The sequence below is a fragment of the Danio aesculapii genome, chromosome 15 (assembly GCF_903798145.1).
Source record: "Danio aesculapii chromosome 15, fDanAes4.1, whole genome shotgun sequence".
NCBI classification, from domain to species: domain Eukaryota; kingdom Metazoa; phylum Chordata; class Actinopteri; order Cypriniformes; family Danionidae; genus Danio; species Danio aesculapii.
The window spans coordinates 24,587,293-24,606,221 of NC_079449.1; the positions used below are offsets into that span (position 1 = coordinate 24,587,293).

Consider the following 18,929-nt stretch of genomic DNA (forward strand, 5'->3'; position numbering starts at 1 on the left):
AATCCAACATATTTCATGCAGGATATATATATTTAAAGACAATATAACAAATTTGAAGCTTAATAAGGCACCAATTTACAGTGCCTGCCATTTCTAATTATACATTAAGCAGAAGCATCAGTTTACTACCATGTGTAAGCCAGTGGCAACTTTTCAAAATGTAATCAAAAGAGCAGTGGCAGAGAGTTACAGTCTCCCATGATGTTGAAGCATTTCCATCTGCCCTGAACACATAGATACACATGCATGCCCTGAACAGAGGCTGTTAGAAGCTGTGCGGTCATGAACAGTGCACTTGGCACTACTGTGCATTGCTACACATTTCATGCACACCACCTAGCTGATGTCACACAGTGCAGAAAGATGAAAATGGAGAATGGAACATCACTTTCCTTTTGCTCCCAGAAGGAAAAGCGTGATGAGAATGCCATGCTGGCAACGCTGCTGTCATGGGCTGGGCCGGGTAAGGGTTTGATGAGGGAGGGAAGACGGGGTGAAAAGATGAGTGACAGATGAAGCGACCAGCAGACAAGAGGCTGCCACAATGGATGCTGGTCTTCACAGTTATGTTATATGAGGTCACAAACTTCAGGTAAACAAGACCCACAATGCTGGAAAGAGGAGGTGGTTCTTGGTTCTGTTGGGTAAAAACAAGTGGTTAAACACACTGGGATCTGCCTCAAGTTGCATAATAATTTACGTTTGACATTAAGGAAGGATTCAATATTGTAATTTTAAGACACAAGGGCTCATTGCACAGTTGCGGTCTGAATTCAGTGAATATCAGTGATGTGGACGCTGGTTAATAAAGACACAATCCAAGTTCTCTCTAAAGGACCCACAAAGGATGATACCACTTATATTTTACATATTTAAACTTACCAAGCACTGGATGAAAGCCTATAGTGTATGCGTTAAAAATATGGTTCAAAAATCATGCAGACCATATTTTATGATTCTTTTTGGAAGTATAAAAGTCCCTGATCACTTTGGTCTTGTTACACCTATTAGGCATGTTCTTCAAAGTGGATAAACAGGGTCTTAAAAGTTTTGAGCTTGTCCAATTTCACCACTTCTAGAGGTAGTTGAAAATGTACTCAACCAGACTGCTTTCAAAGAGCAGATACTCATGTGGTTCAATGCATTTGAACAGCCACAAAAGACCACCTACTCTCTGCTTAGTGATCTCATTCTTTAGAGAGCTTTACGGGACATGCTGTTAAAGTGTACTAACCAGACAGGACTCGAAGACATTGTGTGCATTTCATTTTAAAAATCTATGACCAGACTGGGGTGTCCAAACTATTGACTTTATTCTTTAAGAAGAGGGAGTTGCTATTGGAACTTTATTGGGCCAAGAGTTCTGTTCTCATCTCACTTCCATTGATTTTAACCATTAAAAAAAACTGTTCATTATGCTGCTTTATGCTGTATTTTTTATTATATTAATTTAATTTTTTAAACACAGTTGTTTGCAGAGCAAGTAGTTTGACCATTTACTGCTTTTTATTATATAGGAAAAAAAAGAAAAGAGCTTAATAAAGTCTGTACAGACAAAAATTGCTCATGCACATTTGGCATCTACAGTATACTTGCAGTCTACCATAGGGCTGCACAATATATCATTTCAGCATCAATTTCGCAATGTGTGTGTCCGCAATAGTCACATCACAAGATATGCAACGTTGAGTTGGGATTATAATTGTTCAACAACTGAGTTTACATGAGATTTGTGGAGTCATTGCAACGTATAACCCTTACAGAGAGAATCTTCATCATTTGCATGTGTTTTAAAGGCATTTCAAGAAAGTGTAAAGCATTCAGGCACAATAACGTAAAACACTTGTAACTTTAATACTGAAAGTCAAACTTTACTGATTTATTAAAACAATAAAGACTCTATGGTGTTATTTTACCTTACATTGTTAAATTTCTGTATCTAAATACTGTTTGACTCTCCAGAAAACCATTAAGCACTGTTTATTTGACTTTTTTCTTTGCTCTATTGTAATTTTTCTTGCAATTTTATTTTTTATACATGATTCACATTCATATTAAATAAACCCAACCAACCTAAATTAATGATTTTTTTACAAATAGAACTATTCAAGCCATCTGGTGAAATTGTTTTCATATCGCTACACATTTTGCAGCTAAGCAAAATATCGCAATGTCAGATTTTTTCCAATATTGTGTAGCCCAGGTCTACTATTTACTGGAGTAAACGACATGGAAGTGTGGTCTGAAAGTTAAAAAGCACCATGTTCTCTTACAGTCATAATAACAACAAACCAACGGTGATTGGCCGAATTATTTTTCATTGCTTCGTTTTCATATCAAAGTTTTGTAACCTTATTTCACAATAGCAAATTCAAAGATAAGAAAAGGCTAATCTACACACACATCAAACTAAAAAAAAAAGTGTTCGCAAGTCAACAAAACAAAACTCCAGGAGTAAACAAAAACTACTTGTAAATCAAATACACCAAAAACAATCAGTTACACTGTTATGGAATGTATAAGGCTGATAACAAAAAAATTTACCTTAACTTTTAGCCAAAATAATCCAAATAACTTAGTTTATAAACACAAAGCAGATTTCATTCATTTCCACACTACCAGTACAATATGAGCTGCATGGATTACTCTGGGATCCCCCATTAGGCCAGTATGCTGTGGCAGCCATTCTCTCCTCTAACCCCATTTTCAGATCCGCACCCTGGTCTCCACTAAAGCCCCTCACGCCACCAATGACCCTTCCCCAGCCCTCCCAGCCATCAGACACACTGCAGCTATAAAAAGTTACCCGTGGCATGCTTATCTGTTGACAGAGCACTGTGATACTGACAGCAGACTTTTTTTTAAGAACAGCCACATGGGCATAAAACAGCTAACATTATACAATACACTATAGGCACAAACAATACTTTAACTGTATTCTTATTATTATAAACACCAGAGTAACGCTGAAAATGAAGCATTAATAATAGCGTGTAGTTTATTTCTGATCATGAAATATATTTATACTTGGTTAGCGTATAGCATTCAAACTGTCATCAAGTCCAACCCCCCGCCTCAAAAAAAATGTCTTTGCCGACATATTATGCATTGGAACTAGCAAACATTCAAAACAAAGAGTGATGCCATTATTTTTAACAATTCACTCATGAAGCTTGTCAAATTTGAGTCAACATTACTGGGCATTATTGGGTTTTGTTTAGTCGTTGGTCCATGTTGCGGTCTTATTTCAGTCAAACTGCACCAGAGTTTGTTTGGAAGCGCACCAAGATTCTTTTTTTTTTCATTCTGTTTGTTTGGTGCACATTGATTATCATAGGTTAGTTCACACTTTTTCAATTGCACTGCAATAATATCAATTTCTCCCAATAAAACTAAAACCAAACACTCTCAATCAAACCAAGCCTGTGTGAACACCGTAAATCTATTGGCTAGAAAACTGCTGAAAACCAAAATAAAACTTTTTTTTAGATTGTACAGAGCTGGATTCTAGTATTATAACATGTAGTATTACATTGTTATAATCATTTTAATAGGACAAAACATAATAAAAGATCATTTTGTCCATTTACAACAAAATTATGTATAGCATATATAAATCAAAGGGGCCTTACCAGTTAACAGGGGGTTCGTAGAATTAAGCACTTTAGAATTTAGGAACACAAGGTTCCAGAGTAACAAGATTTTTTTTTTATTAATGCTATGGAGAATAAACACAATTTAACCAACTAAACTAAATTAATATCCTGTACCAAATTAGTTGACCTGACAAGTAATCTATACCAAACTGAATAAATCCAGGTCAGCTAAAGCAATTTAGCTCAACAATGCAGATATAAAAATGATATAAATGAACAGCTGAAAGTTTATGGCCACATCAATAAAAGCTTCAGCAGACAGACTGTGAAGCATATGATCCAATGCCTGTATACACAAAATAAACCACTGACTTCATCTATCAAACACTTGACAGTAGCTGTTTAGAACTAAAGCATTAGAAAACAGCCGCAAAAGTCCGAAAAATAAGGCCCATTCGAAACATTTATCTCAAGAGGCCAATAACCACCAAAACTTAACAGCTAAATTGCCACTACATTTTTCCACATGAGCTAACCAACTCAAACAAAAGCCTCTATTGAGTATGACAGACTTCAACACAACAGAAATGCCAATCCAGCGTTCCACTCCACTTTCGAAAAAATACATCCACTCTACAGTTTACAGACTACACTCTTTGTTTAATTCACATTTTAAACAAAAAATATATGAAACTTGCTGGATTTAGCATTAGCACTGGCTTACCGGTCAGTGGTCCCAGCGTGCCATCACACACAAGCCTAAAAATAGGTGCCAAATCAGGCCTGAGTCCAGACCTCAGCAGTGCACTGAGCCCCACAAAACTCTTCCACAGGTCTAGATCTACAGATGCCCAGTTCAGGACCATGAGCAGCACTCGTCGCCTTACCTGAGATCCTCTACAGCAGCTCCAAACAGTCAGCGTCTTTTCCTTACCAAGGTCAGAGTAGAGCCAAACACCAGCCTGAAGTGGCGAGACGCATGTACGAGACAGTCCTGGGAACCAGCAGGCCCACGTCACACTAACCAGCAGCCCTCGATGCAAAGCGATAGGCTATTCCTGACGCTGCTCTGTCAGAGGAGGAGCAGGAGCGAGACAGCTGTCGTGGAAGAGGGTCTAAATATAAAGCCCCAAGTACCACCGCTGGTACTTTCTCCCCACCCCCAAGAATGCAGGCCGGGAGATGGACAGCTCCACAGTTGCTTCTCCTGCTCAGCTGTTCCAGAGCAAACGTTGGTGAGGTGCAGACGTGCACATGTGAGGCTGTCAGGGAATGTTTTGAAGGCTGAAGCTCTTAAACTTTGAATGACGATGCAAATTTGGTTGCTGGAGGATTCGGAGCGAGCATCATGGAGTTCGCTCTTCTTTGTCAAATACAGAGGTGTAGGGTGGAGAGGGGAAACAGAAGCGCTGAGAGAGAAGCTTGAGGAAATGACGCAAGGCATTGGCACTTCCTATATACAGTCAGAGTTCAAACACTGGAACGTATATCAGTTTAAGAGCAAACACTCACCATTGTGCCACTCCACACCTTTACTGTATCCAAGGGTTGCATAATATCGGAAAAATCTAACATTGAGATATTTTCGGAGATATACAGTGCTCAGCATATCTAAGTGCACACAAATCTATCTTTTAAATTCATATTTTGAATAGGAAGCTATACAATATTACATTTGTGCATATACATTAGATTAGTCAGAATAAATTAATGAATTAATAAAGAGTGTTTTATCGTTTTTGCAGTCTAACAGTATTTAATTGAATAATAAAAATTTAAATAATTCAATCGTTCATTTACGGTTCAAAATGTTATTAAAGTTACATTGTTCATTGTTATTAAAGTTACAAATGATACACTTTCTTATAAATGCTTCATAATACAATCACAGGCCTTAAAAACACATGCAAATGATAAATAAAAAACCAGACTCAACATTGCAGATCTTGATATGTGACTATTGCGAATGCTCACATTGCAATATGCTGAAATGATATATTGTGCAGCCCTTCTGTATTTCCACAGTGCAAATAAACATTTATTTTTGAAGTATATCTCCAACTCTTTTGAATGGAGAGTCAGCATTCAAAATTTATTTTATTTTATTTATTTTCTTTTTTTCAACAGAACAACAGTGGTACTGGTATCTCCTGTGTCTTTGTGAATCTCTTTCCAGTACATTTTGAATTTGTCGCAATCCCAAAATACATGAATCACTTTGCTGGGAAAACATAGCTGGGAAAAATTGGGAAATATTCTATGGAGGCGAGCTGAGTTAGGTAAATCCTGTGAATACATTTATAATTTTGCTCATGAACCGAAATTGAAGTACTTTTGGGAAAGATACTTGAGCAGGCAGATAGTCACTCCTCATCACTAAAAATAGACCCCAAATCCTTTTCCCACATTACGCCTTAACAATCAAAGGTTGAAGGAGCAGCTTTAGACAGTAATGTATATAATTCAGAGATCTTTTTAAGTGTCCATGAAGAAAAAAGCTGTTTCTCTATTTCAGTAAAAATGAAATAGTATATTACCTGTAACTCTAAAAAGTGTCGAATTTGCAGAAATTTTAAAATTACCAAAAAGTTGAGAATGAACAGTTGTGAAAAATGCAAACAAAAAATGCAATATGAAAGTAATAAGCATTTTTTTTTTTTTCCAATTATCACTTTAAATTAAATAAAAGTGACAGTGAGTAAAGCCTTTAAATATATATATATATATATATATATATATTTTTTTTTTTTTGTCATTTATTTATTTATTTATTTATTTTTAAATTGTATGTACGTTCTGCATCCCTGGCTAAGTTTTTAAGTTTTTCGGCTTAGTCCCTCTATTTATCTGGAGTCGCCACAGCAGAATGAACCACCAACTTATCCAGCACATGTTTTACGCAGCGGATGCCCTTCCAGCTGCAACCAATCACTGGGAAACATCCATACAAACTCATTCACTCACATAAGCTACGGTCAATTTAGCTTCCCAATTCACCTATACTGCATGCCTTTGGACTTTTGGGGGAAACCGGAGCACCCCCACGCCAACTAACCCAGCCGAGGCTCAAACCAGCGACATTCTTGCTGTGAGGCGATTGTGCTACCCACTGCGCCACCGTGACACCATTTTTATGAAATAAATATATATAAATTTAAAAGCCTTTAAACCATTCACAAAAAATATCTTAAATAAAGCCTGTTTTCTGGACTTGATGTAGTATTAAAATAATATTTTAAAAGTATCAGAAGATTTCAAAATATTCCTCTATTTTGGTACAAATAAATGTGACTTTTATAATAAAATATATTACTGTGCTCAAACATAAACCAAACCCGTCTAACCTGAACAAGTGGGAATTTTCACATGAGTGAAAATGCACTGAATTAACAGTCATGAGCCATGTGAGTGCTAATGCACTGAATTAACAGTCACTCATTGCTAACATTATTAATTATTACCATACACATTTGTGTTGATTTAGCTCATTTTAAATAAGTACTTTGAACAAGCAGGAGAAATGGAAGATTAAATGTGAAATTATTTTTGAAATAATATCTTGAAAGATATCACGTTTCATATCATAAGCCATGTGAGTGCTAATGCACTGAATTAACAGTCACTCATTGCTAACATTATTAATTATTACCATACGCATTTTCTAAAGTATAAAAAGCGCAGAGAATTAATAAAGAATCTCTGCTCAAAGCGTTGCATCCTAAATCAACAGGAAACTGCAGAGCTCCACTAAGCTTAGACCATTCTGCACAATCCATGCTTTTAGCCAGGAATCACTGCCAAAAATCAATCATTTCCTCTGTGGTAAGAGTCACAGAAGTAACACCACTATCCACCACTAGGAGGCCAAACTTCCTGTTTGAAATCTCACCAGGTTGTCATTCAATCTAACAAGCACAAGAGGGCACCACAACCCTTCTGAAAAGCCCAGCAGTGGTCAACAACACACCCTTTTAAAAGCGACTGATTGTTTTCACCTCTTTCACTTGTGTATTTTTCACTCCAAGTATCATTTTCCAAGGTATTGCAATAATAACAATAGCCTGGGGATTCAATGTCATGTCTCGCATTCAGAAAAGGCTCTGCGGGACACAGAGGAGGTGATGGCACAGGCTCTGCAGATGGTGCTGGTACAGGCCTGTGGCGGATTGGGGTGTGGCGTCTGTGCTACGGCACGTCCTGAGGAGGACACGACACACCCACCCGTGGCTGTGTGAATTAAAAGACCACTTTTACAGGGGAGGGAGAGACAAACAGGCTGAAGCGGAGCTGACACTGCGGGATGATCTGAGAAAGAGACAAGAGAAACTGCATTCGGATTGGGTGAGGAATGTGAGCTATGAGGTTGTCAGTCGGGGATAATGAGAAGAGCTACGCAACACTGAACAGCCAGGAACAAACGAGAACACTCTCACCTCTGCCCAATGCTGTCAGCACCAGCAGGACAATGAAACCTCACTGTGCTCTCTGATGATCCCTGGACAGATCTAACCCTCAATTCTGTCCCATATTATCTGCGTAATGCACCTCAGATATTGTGTAATACTGTATATGAATTGCTGACATAATTATACTATAATTGAAAATAAGAGCAGTTTAAAATCTTGGGCTTTTGCAATTATTACTTTTATAAAATGCATTAAATTGACCAAATGTTTTATAAAGCTCAAATGAATTTAGAATGAAACAGGAAATATTGTATGATTTGAACAATGCAAAATATGTGAACAGCTGCTGCGTTTAAGCGAAAACATTTCAGAAAAACGCTTTTGCTTCTAATAAACTTTGAATGCTAGCTTGAAACTTTAAATGCGAAATTGAAAACTAATGAAGATGAAAAGAGAAAAACAAAAGAGACAAAAACCAAATTTTATAAAAAAATAGCTGAAAGAAAACTACCAACACTGTAAATATACATGGGCCAGTATAAGTTTCTAGGCATGGGCTGGTATAAGATTCTGACGGTATGATAACCTTGGATATAAATATTACGTTATCACAGTATTGTGATTACTGCTCTAAAATATCTTCTTTTTAAATGTCTGGGTAAAAAAAAAAACCTTTTTCCCCTTTGATCACAATATATTTTAATTTGGGAAACATTTAAAATATTTTGGAGCAGTAAACATTTCAGGTTAAATAATTAAAATGAATCATTAACTTCTGCTGTCTTCATTAGTTTCATAAACAGATTGTTTTTTTTTTTTATAAAATTTAAAACGGCATATTTGGATATCTTTTCTGCCAGAGACAAGGTTGTCCTAAATAAACAAAAAAAAATGTAAAAAAAAAAAAAAAAAACATACTTATACCTTAGGAACGGTATAGCAGAAAATTGACGGTTTTAAAACCTTGACTTTTCCAAACCGCGGTATACATTGAACACGGTTATTGTCCCATGCCTATAAGTTTCTGATGGTATAATAACCTTGGATAAAAATATCATGGTATCACGGTGTTGTGATTGCTGCTCTAAAATAAGTTCTTTTTATATGTCTGGGTAAAAAAAACAAAAAACCTTTTCCCCCATTAAACAAAATACATTTTAATTTAGGAAACATTTACTATTTTGAAACAGTAAACATCTGAGGCTAAATAATTAAAGGAAATCATTGATTTCTGCTCTTCTTTAGTTTCAAAAACAGATTTCTTTACAACATATTTAAAAAACGATATAACAGAAAATTTTAGCAGTTTTAAAACCTTGCCTTTTCCAAACCGTGGTAAACCTTGAAACCAGTTATCGTCCCAATCCTAACTGTAAAAAATGCTGGGTTCCACACAGTTCTTTATGTTGTCCCAGCACAAATCGATTTACTTCACTGTTTGTACAAATTTAAGTGAACTGAACATAAAACAATTAAGTTGTCACAAAAAAACTCAAGATTTGTGTTGATTCAGCTCATTTTAAATAAGTACTTTGAACAAGCAGGAGAAATGGAAGATTAAATGTGAAATTATTTTTGAAATAATATCTGGAAAGTTATCAAGGTAATCTTGTTATATTTTCTCCACTCGCTCAACGACTTCATCCACTGTATTCTTTAGTGTGGAAATAAAATATCATCAAATTTCTTGTCCATATTGGCGCTAAGAGTATTGATAGCAAACATGAGATCGTCGTCGCAAATTGATGAAGCGGTGCAGCCATTAGCATCCGCTCCTTTAACATCTTTGCTTGCTTTTATTTCTTTTGCTTCCTCCTCATCAGCTCCTTTGTCTCCCTTTTGAACTTTGTTTGGCTTTGTCATTGTTCAACGTGCTGAAGAGCAGTATTATTTTCACATATAAATTGATCTAAGTGAGAAAATTCAGTTTGATCAGATGGAGCTTAAGAAAGTGCGTCGATTCCATTTCACACCACCGGAAGTCCCCAAAATGTAGGTAATCTTGATATACAGGTACTTTATTTTACAGGTCTCATACTTCAGCCTCCACGTCAAAGTTCCTGAAAGCAAAGAAGGTCAATGTGTGCCAGGATTGGCCAGCCCAGTCACCAGACATGAACATTATTGAGAATGTCTGGTGTAAGACAAAGGAGGAAGCAATGAAGATAAATCCAAAGAATCTTGATGAACTCTGGGAGTCCTGCAAGAACGCTTACTTTGCCATTCCAGATGACTTTATTAATAAGTTATTTGAGTCACTGCAGAGATGTATGGATGCAGTCCTCCAAGCTCATGGGAGTCATACACAATATTAATTCTTTTTCCACTGCACCATGACTTTATATTCTATACTGTACATTATTTCTGTTAAGTGACAAGACTTTTGTCTAAACAAAGTCAAACCTTACTGTCCTAATTAAATCATTAAAAATCAAGGCATAATAATATTTTATTTAGGTAAAAGAAGCGTAATCTAGAGGCCTTTGATTTTCATTCACCCCACTTCTGATACCAAATGATTCACTAGAACTCAAGTTATTATTTGTTGTTCCTAAAACTTGAATAGGCGACAAGATTTTGTCAGGCAGTGTACATTTATTTTCAGGAATAATCTTCCTCAATAAAGGCCCTGATTGAGATCATTGAAATCCGCACAGCCAAAAACTAATTTAAGCAAAAACTGACTGAAAATGCATTACAGTAGGTTTGATTTAAAGAATGATATCTAAAAGTCATGAACAGCAACTTTGCTATATTATCTTACATAACGCCCAGGGCAATTACAGTGGCACTAGTATAAACCACAGAAGCGGGTTCTGCTCAAACACACACACAGCTGCACAAAATCTCCACCACACCCAGACAAAATCCCTATATCATACATGCAAATCATCTTCCTGTCGCCAGAAACTCAAGATAAATGCATTAATCTCAGTCCACAGCTGCAGACAAGCAAAACACACATCCACACAGAAAAAGAAAATCAAGATCATGGATAACATAAGGCACTAAATCAATGATGTGATGCCAATCCAGAGGGTGTGAGTGAGTGTCCTGAGTCATGCAAGAGCTGCTTACAGCCAGAAATAACTAACTGCAAACAAAGATCTGTAAAACCCCCTGGGTGGACACACCACAGAGAATGTCAAAAAGACAGAAGAAGAGGGAAAGTTTAGCTAAAATGATGAATAACGGATGTAGAGAGAGTACCTGCAGCAGCATTAGTCCATGAAAAGAGAAGAAAGATCATGAGTAGTGGCTCAAAGCTGAGACCAGAGAATCTGAAAGCCAAGATGGAAAAATGTACATAACGCCCACCCATACAGAACCAATGCCAACGTTGGCCTCATTTTTTCCTGATCATTACTGCTAGACATCCTCATTACCAAAAGACACAGAGGAAGTGACCTCAAGAATGGGCAGCAAGTTAATACACACACACGCACACACCTTTCTTATGTTCTGCTGTCCCAGCAACTGCAAACTGAAATGTGACCTCAGATGGGAGGGAAACAATACAGCTGCCATTACACATGATGGTACAACATGATGAAAGTCTGATCTTATCAGGTGTTTGACAACTGACCAATGTAAATAGAAGGATATTGGAAAAATGTGTGATATGAGATATTGTTGTTTAGTGTTGCTATAACGAGATTTCTTTCAATATAACTAACATTATAAACACTTTTTTCATCAGCAAGTTAAAGTAATCATTTATGTAATGGTCATACTACAATAAACAGATAACAGATCATTTTCTGAGCTAATTAAATTTACAAAAACACATTTAGACTTTAAACATCACAAATGATTGAAAAATCTCGGCTGACATTCTTATTCCTTTAGGCTGTAGTCATTTTTCTCTCTGGTCTCCAAGCATAAATATTTATTTTCAGCTTTGTGTTCAACTAACAGCACCTACTGGGGAGGCAGGGACAGACAGTAAAGGCCCCATTTGATTGGTCAGATTTGGATAAACAACCTTGCATGCAACTTCTGAATGAACAGCCTATGTATGCAGAACACAAATGCTTGGCATATAAAATATATTGACTTTACTGCACTTCACTTTGATTCGGGTATTGCAAATACTATTATCGTGATAATGATCATTTTTCAATAGATTGCATATATTGCAATATATATTAAACAGGCCTATTAAACAGGCACATTTTCCCCAGACATTGAGCCTTTCAGTATATCACACCAAATAGAGAATAATGAATGCTTGTAGAGATAAATAGAAATGAAGCCACATGACTACAGACGGTTAGGTTTCCTGGTATTTTAACCAGATCCCACTGCAGAAGCATTACTACAGGCATCCAAGATGAGAGCACAGTATAATTAGTGACTTGATCAGTCACAAGACTAGACATTGAATTGAATAAAAAGCAGTGACATCAGCGATTGCAGAAAATCTGGTCTTGCAGAACTGATCTAAATTTCATTGTGTCTTTATGCCAATTTCTATTGGAGACAGATGGAACATTTTTCGTTTGTAATAAAATAAAATAAAATAACAAAATGATAAAAAAATATATAATGATGGAAAAGTAAAATAATGATAAAAAGTAAAAAATAAAAGAAATAAAAAAATGAAAATAATATGAAAATAATTAAATGTAAATAAAATAAAAAATAAATAAAAATGTAAAAAAATATTTTAAAAAATAATAATTTTTTTAATAAAATAAAAAATGAATAAAAATTAAATAAAAATAATAATAAAAGAAAATAAATGTAAAAAATTATAATAAAAAATTATAAAATAAAATAAATAAAAATATTTAAATAAAATGTAAAATTTAAAAATTAAACAAAATAAAAAATAAAGAAAATGATAATAAAATAAAATAAAAAATAAAATAAAAAAATAACAAATAAAATAAAATAAAATAAAATAAAAAGGCAGAAATGAAGGGCAATTAAAGAAAATATACAAATGATTTACAAATGACTAATAAACGAAAAAATATCAACAAGTTTCAAGTAAACTAACATTCTAGTATTAGTTTGGTTTGTTTATTTTTTAACACTAAACCTAACCCATAAAAAAAAATCTTTAAAAAAAAATTATGAAACAAGCCCAGACCAGCACTCCTTATTATACACATTTACACAGTACTTATGACAACAACCAAAAACATCACATTATGCCTAACCTGAGCATAGAGTAAATGAAGTGGAAGGTGAGCATGAATGACAGAGTAAAGAGAACATGAGAAGCAGGACTGTTCAGCTCCTCTTCAAACACTTCCCGCATACCCTTTTCAAACAATGAACATATCTGTGCATTACTGGGTAATTTAAGAAAATAGTTATAGGAGTAGTCGTGATGTGCCGGCAGAAGCAAGTTAAGCACACCTCACTGATCCAGTCATGTTTTGGCACAGCTCAAGGGTACTGGCTGGCACATCTGGGTCACTGTTACAGACAGACCCTCCTCCTCCTCCTCCTTCATCACAGGATGTGACTCAAGATGTTGGATTCCTTAAGATATACACATACACACAAAAGCAGATGAAATGCCACGCACTTATTAAAAACCTGTCACTAGCTGCTACGTCAAGCAGTTAATCAATCCCATTCATCTGATGCTGCCGTCTGCTTGGCAGTAGAGATATAAAAAGACAGATGAGAGGAAATTGCTGTTTATGGAACAAATTTTAGATGTTGAAATGTTCTGGAAATTTGTAAGATTACCATTTAGCACACTCCAATTTACAAAGGTCAATCTTATTTTTAAGCAAGAACACATTAGTCTGCCCCAAAATAACTGCAGACTTCTACACTTCAACAATGCTTTTCTTTTGAATTTCAATATTGTAAAATGCTGAAAAGCAACTTTGTCCCACTAATAATAAGAATTCATCAAAAGCATATTCAATGCAAATTAATCCATTTATTGCTGCTGGATCTTTCAATTCACAAAACTTAAATTTTATATCCAAATATATTCGTCTTAGAAAATAACAGTATATGCTTGTCGAAATATAAATCACAGACTACTCTCAGTGAGGGGGCGTCATGGTGGGTAGCACAATCGCCTCGCAGCAAGAAGGTCGCTGGTTTGAAGCCCGGCTGGGTCAGTTGGCATTTCTGTGTGGATTTTGCATGTTCTCCCTGTGTTTGTGTGGGTTTACTCCAGGTGCTCCGGTTTCCCTCACAGTCCAAAGACATGCAGTATAGTTGAATTGAATAATCTAAATTGGCCATAGTGTATGCATGTGAAAGAGTGTTTCCCAGTGTTAGGTTGCGGCTGGAAGGGCATCCGCTGCGTAAAACATATGCTGGATAAGTTGGCATTTCATTCCGCTGTGGTGACCCCTGATTAGTAAAGGGACTAAGCCGAAAAGAAAATGAATGAATAAATGAATTGGCCACAAGTAAAGAACTAGTTATTTTTTAATTATATATATATATATATTTATATATATATATTTATATACTCAGAAATGTACTAATATATGATACTTCAGGGCAAATGTTTTTAAACATTTTTAAATATTAAAAACTAATGACTACAGTTTCTTATAAAAATATTATAATACAAAAATATACTATTTTTAGTGCTGTCAAACAATGAATCGCATCCAAGATAAAAGTTTTTGTTTAAATAATATTTACATTTGCACTGTGTTATTAGATAAATAAATAAATATGCACACACAGTATACATCAAATCCAAAAATATACAAAAGTAATTTATAAGTAATATATATATATATATAGAATTAAATAATCATATAATAATATATATCTAATTATTTAATCATTCATTAACCATATCATTTTGTCATTTTATACTATAGAATAACTATAGTATACTATAGTTATTCATGTATCCAGTCATCCAATATAACCATCCATGTAATTATATACACACAATTATATACACAAAAATAAATTGTATAAAAATAAACTTTCCCGAACTCTCACATTAAATCTGCCCAGTTGGTGGAATGAACTCCCTAACTACATCAGAACAGCAGAGTCACTTGCTGTCTTCAAGAAACGACTAAAAACTCAACTGTTTAGTCTCCACTTTCCTTCCTAATCTGCAACTGCCTCTCTGGCTATACCACTAACTGTACTCTCTCTCTCTCTCTCTCAAATAAAAATAAAAAATAAAAAATTAATTTACTAATGCTTTGCTTCTTAGACTTTACACACCTGAAACTTGTCTATAGCACTTGTTCACTTGCTGCTCTTATAGTTGTGTGAATTGCTTCCTTGTCCTCATTTGTAAGTCGCTTTGGATAAAAGCGTCTGCTAAATGACTAAATGTAAATGTAATGTAAATGTAAATATACACAGCATGCATAAATATATTTAGTTAATATTAGCTTTTATTTTGGATGTAATTAATCATGATTAATTGTTTGACAGCACTAATTATTATATAATATGAATAAAATATCAAATGTAAACTTTTCACAAAATGCTTTTGTTCCTGTTTCTGTCTGCATCCCTGAAATGGCGTGTAATACTGCGTTCAAATAAATTATGAAAAAGTATATGAAAAAGTACAATGTATTTTGTGACACCACTAAATAAAAGACAGAGCATCATACATCATTTACACTACATTCATTCTGCCATGTTGGGGCGCCACACCAAAATTCATTCCTGCCAGGGGTACACTTCAGCTTCTCATTCAAAACATTCAGTCGTTGCTGTTATTTTCTTAAGCGAGTTTCTTAAGTAGTCAAACCAAAACATGTTAAAAGGTAAGTGAATATAATAGAACAAACTTTTCTGTAATCGCAGCAGTGCTGTGCATTATTTGTTTAACCTTTAAGATTATACATGCTAACTGACTGACGAGAGAGCCTGACAGGGCTGCGTAAACACGACATAGCTTTCAGTTATATTAGATAATACAACAAAACAAACTAAAAGAACACAGTTTCCATGATAATACTTTATTTATAGATAAAGGTCTATAGATCTGCATACAATTACTTTATCTATAGCTGGAGCTTATGGCTATTTCACTTTGCTTCAGGACGCATCAATGCCGTTCTGTATGCTTATTGGAGCCATTCATAAATATTTCTAGCAAACCTAATAAACGTTAGAGACAAATTGGTTCCATAAACGAATTGATAATATAAAATAGACGTAACCATGTGACATTTCATAATTAGCTAACTTCTTGCGCATATAGGTAGTTGGAAGACCTGTGTAAAAGACCTGCCACCACAGCTGGAAAAAATCCTAGAGAAAACACTGTCATATTAAACAATATACTTCTTATTTTGTCCATACCATACAATATAGGGCATCATACAGCAGCCCTATCCCCAGGTCAAGAACAACGGTGTATTTATTGTGTGTCTATGCCTATGTTTAGTGTCAGACTCTTTTCCTGTGCGCTACATTAAACACAGGCTGCATAAAGTGTGGATTAGCTGATGAAGAGCAGACTGTGTAGAGCTGCTTGACAGTAGCCATTAGACCAGATAAGCAAGACATTTAAAGGTCCCGTGAAGTGCGTATTTTTTATTCGATGTTTGACTGAAACACAAAGAGAAGGTGGGACAGAGTAGCCAATAGCGTTTGGTTTATCTCACAGCTCTGCCAGTAAGAGTCTTTGAGCTCAAGCACAGCAAATGAAAAGTAAACGAGAAACATCTTGAAGGGGCGGGACATATCAGATACTAGAGAAGATTTGATTTGTCAAGATTTGATAAGAAACTGAATTATGATGTGACAAAAAAAAATAGTTGCTCCATATAGCTGGAAGTGACAAACTGCAAGCTTTGGATGTTTACATCATGTTTATATATTCTAAACATAAACATTGCCAACATTGTGTAAAAAACTAGCTTATAGATATCCTTAAATCTAACATACTGATACTAAAATCTAAAACACTTTATTTTAATTTCATGGGACCTTTAAAGTCTGCATGAACCGGAAGCGGCGACCATTTATTTATTTTTTTCATATTGTGACACAGTTCCTATGGAAATGAAATATTAAAGTTGATTGGATGCCGTAAAGTAGGCATTTCATTAAGAACGATCGGAAAAAGCATTTCAGGAGAGTTATTACAACCTAACAGACACCTCCTCCTCACCATTTCTGTTTGTCAAAACTGATGGCTGGAGGGGCGTGGTTAAGTATGTTAGCCACGCCCAATACCTCAGACAGATGTAATCAGAAAATTGAACTGAAAACAAACAGGATTTTTTTTTTCCAGGACAATTTTTTAATGCATTCACAGATTAATTGTTCACCACAAAACCACCAATGTGAGCTAACAAAATCATATAGTTAATATAGTATAGTAAAATCATATAGTTAACTAAAATATATTGCGATAAACGATATTATTGTCATTTTAAGAATCTTACGCTCTTACAAAGAACACATCATATTTTATTCTTAAGAATATTTCATTTAATTATATTCATTTCAACAATTTAATAATTAGGCACTGGAATCAAAATGTGAAAACGCATATCCTAAATAAATAATAATAAATGTTAACAAAGTAAAAAAGTAACGGGTGCTGCAATATCCGCTACTAGATCTATTTTCAGTTGTCAGACACACAAAAATATACTAAAAGTAATTTATACAGTAATACAATAGTGACTATTAACTATACTAACACTGACACCTCCAATAGAGATAGAGGTTGCACAATCAGCTAAAATATTGCAAGAATTGTTTTTATGTATGGGCGATATATATTGTGTCAAAAATGATTGAGGTCATGTCCATGTGTTGTGTGATAAGTCGATATATTGTTTATGGTGACAGGCCTAATGGTTAGTTTTGATTTCATTTGTATTTTAAGAAACTGTCATAAAGTCAAGAAAACATGGTCAAGACTCTCATCGCTTCGACTTAACAATTCCGGTTTGGCACCAAATTCAACGTAACCCGAAACAAGTTGGAAATTTGCTAGTGTCCAACGTAGACCCCAAATGTGGTGAGTTTCAGCCTCTTTATAGCCACAATCAGCATTTGTTTAGCGGCCAGGCTAATTCTGCCTGTCTGTGCTAATCTTTAAGGAATGCAGGGGGAAATACGGCCACATTTACACAACTTAAGGAATTTAGCTGGCCCTTCACCCCAGCACAGGGTCAAAGGTTAGGAGTTAATTTAACAGGCATGAGCGCATCAGGGACCAATCAAAAGTTTGCTGGACTCTGTGTGTGTGATGGGTTCACTCCAGTAGCAAACTCTGTATCAAACTGACAGCTCATCGGCTGGAAACATATTGAACTTGTGGTATTACATAAATGCCTGTAAAGCGGCGGCGGTTCCCCCGTGAAGCAAGCTAGCACATGTGAACTTCAGCTCAAGAGCTCTCAAACGTCCGCTTGGAAACACTTCTTCTGTTCTAGGAAAGAATCTTCCCAATGTTTGGAATAACAAAGAATTATTGTAATCACAATGTTTATGAGTATCGCTGTGGAAATAGCGCGTTCAGTCAGAAGTGAATTGTTTGCGGAGCAGCGTTTGTTCTGAATGTGCCCTCAGATGAGGAATGAGCGTTTCAGCTGTTTTGGTGGCTCTTGAAATGTCAGGCTGCTGAACTGGCGCTGAGTCCGGGATGACAACACTGGGGTTTTTGAAGCCAGGGTCAGTTCCGCTACGAGGATAAACCACACCACGCTACACTGTGTCTGGACTCTGGAGCCCAGTGCATTCTGGGACACATAGCTGTGGTTACAGTAATAGAGTGAGATTTAGCAGAGCAAAAACCAGAAACATGCAGATACTATTATGAATCAAGAAATTCAATAATGCAATATCTGTAAATATTAATCGTCAAATATATTTATGTAGGCTATTCAGAAATATTTTATATGGTATGTAAGCGCTACATTTGAGACCTATTAGGTAGAAACTTTCACTTATTTTAACAATTAAAAAGAGTGATAATGTTGGCGCAATAGCC

At 35.4% G+C, this 18,929-nt stretch overlaps 1 protein-coding gene across 12 annotated transcripts in view; it reads right to left on the reverse strand.

The window, feature by feature from the left end:
* myo18ab (myosin XVIIIA b) overlaps positions 1–18,929 on the reverse strand; it is a 174,187-nt gene that overhangs the window by 116,778 nt on the left and 38,480 nt on the right. For 9 of the 12 annotated variants that reach the window (XM_056473344.1, XM_056473340.1, XM_056473338.1 and 6 more), the window contains exon 1: positions 393–515. The exons of the other annotated variants lie outside the window; for them this stretch is intronic. In XM_056473344.1, coding sequence (XP_056329319.1) covers positions 393–431 — 39 coding nt within the window. In that variant the 5' untranslated portion in view covers positions 432–515. Of the gene's footprint in view, positions 1–392; positions 516–18,929 lie in introns of those variants that run through there. 12 annotated transcript variants of the gene reach the window in all.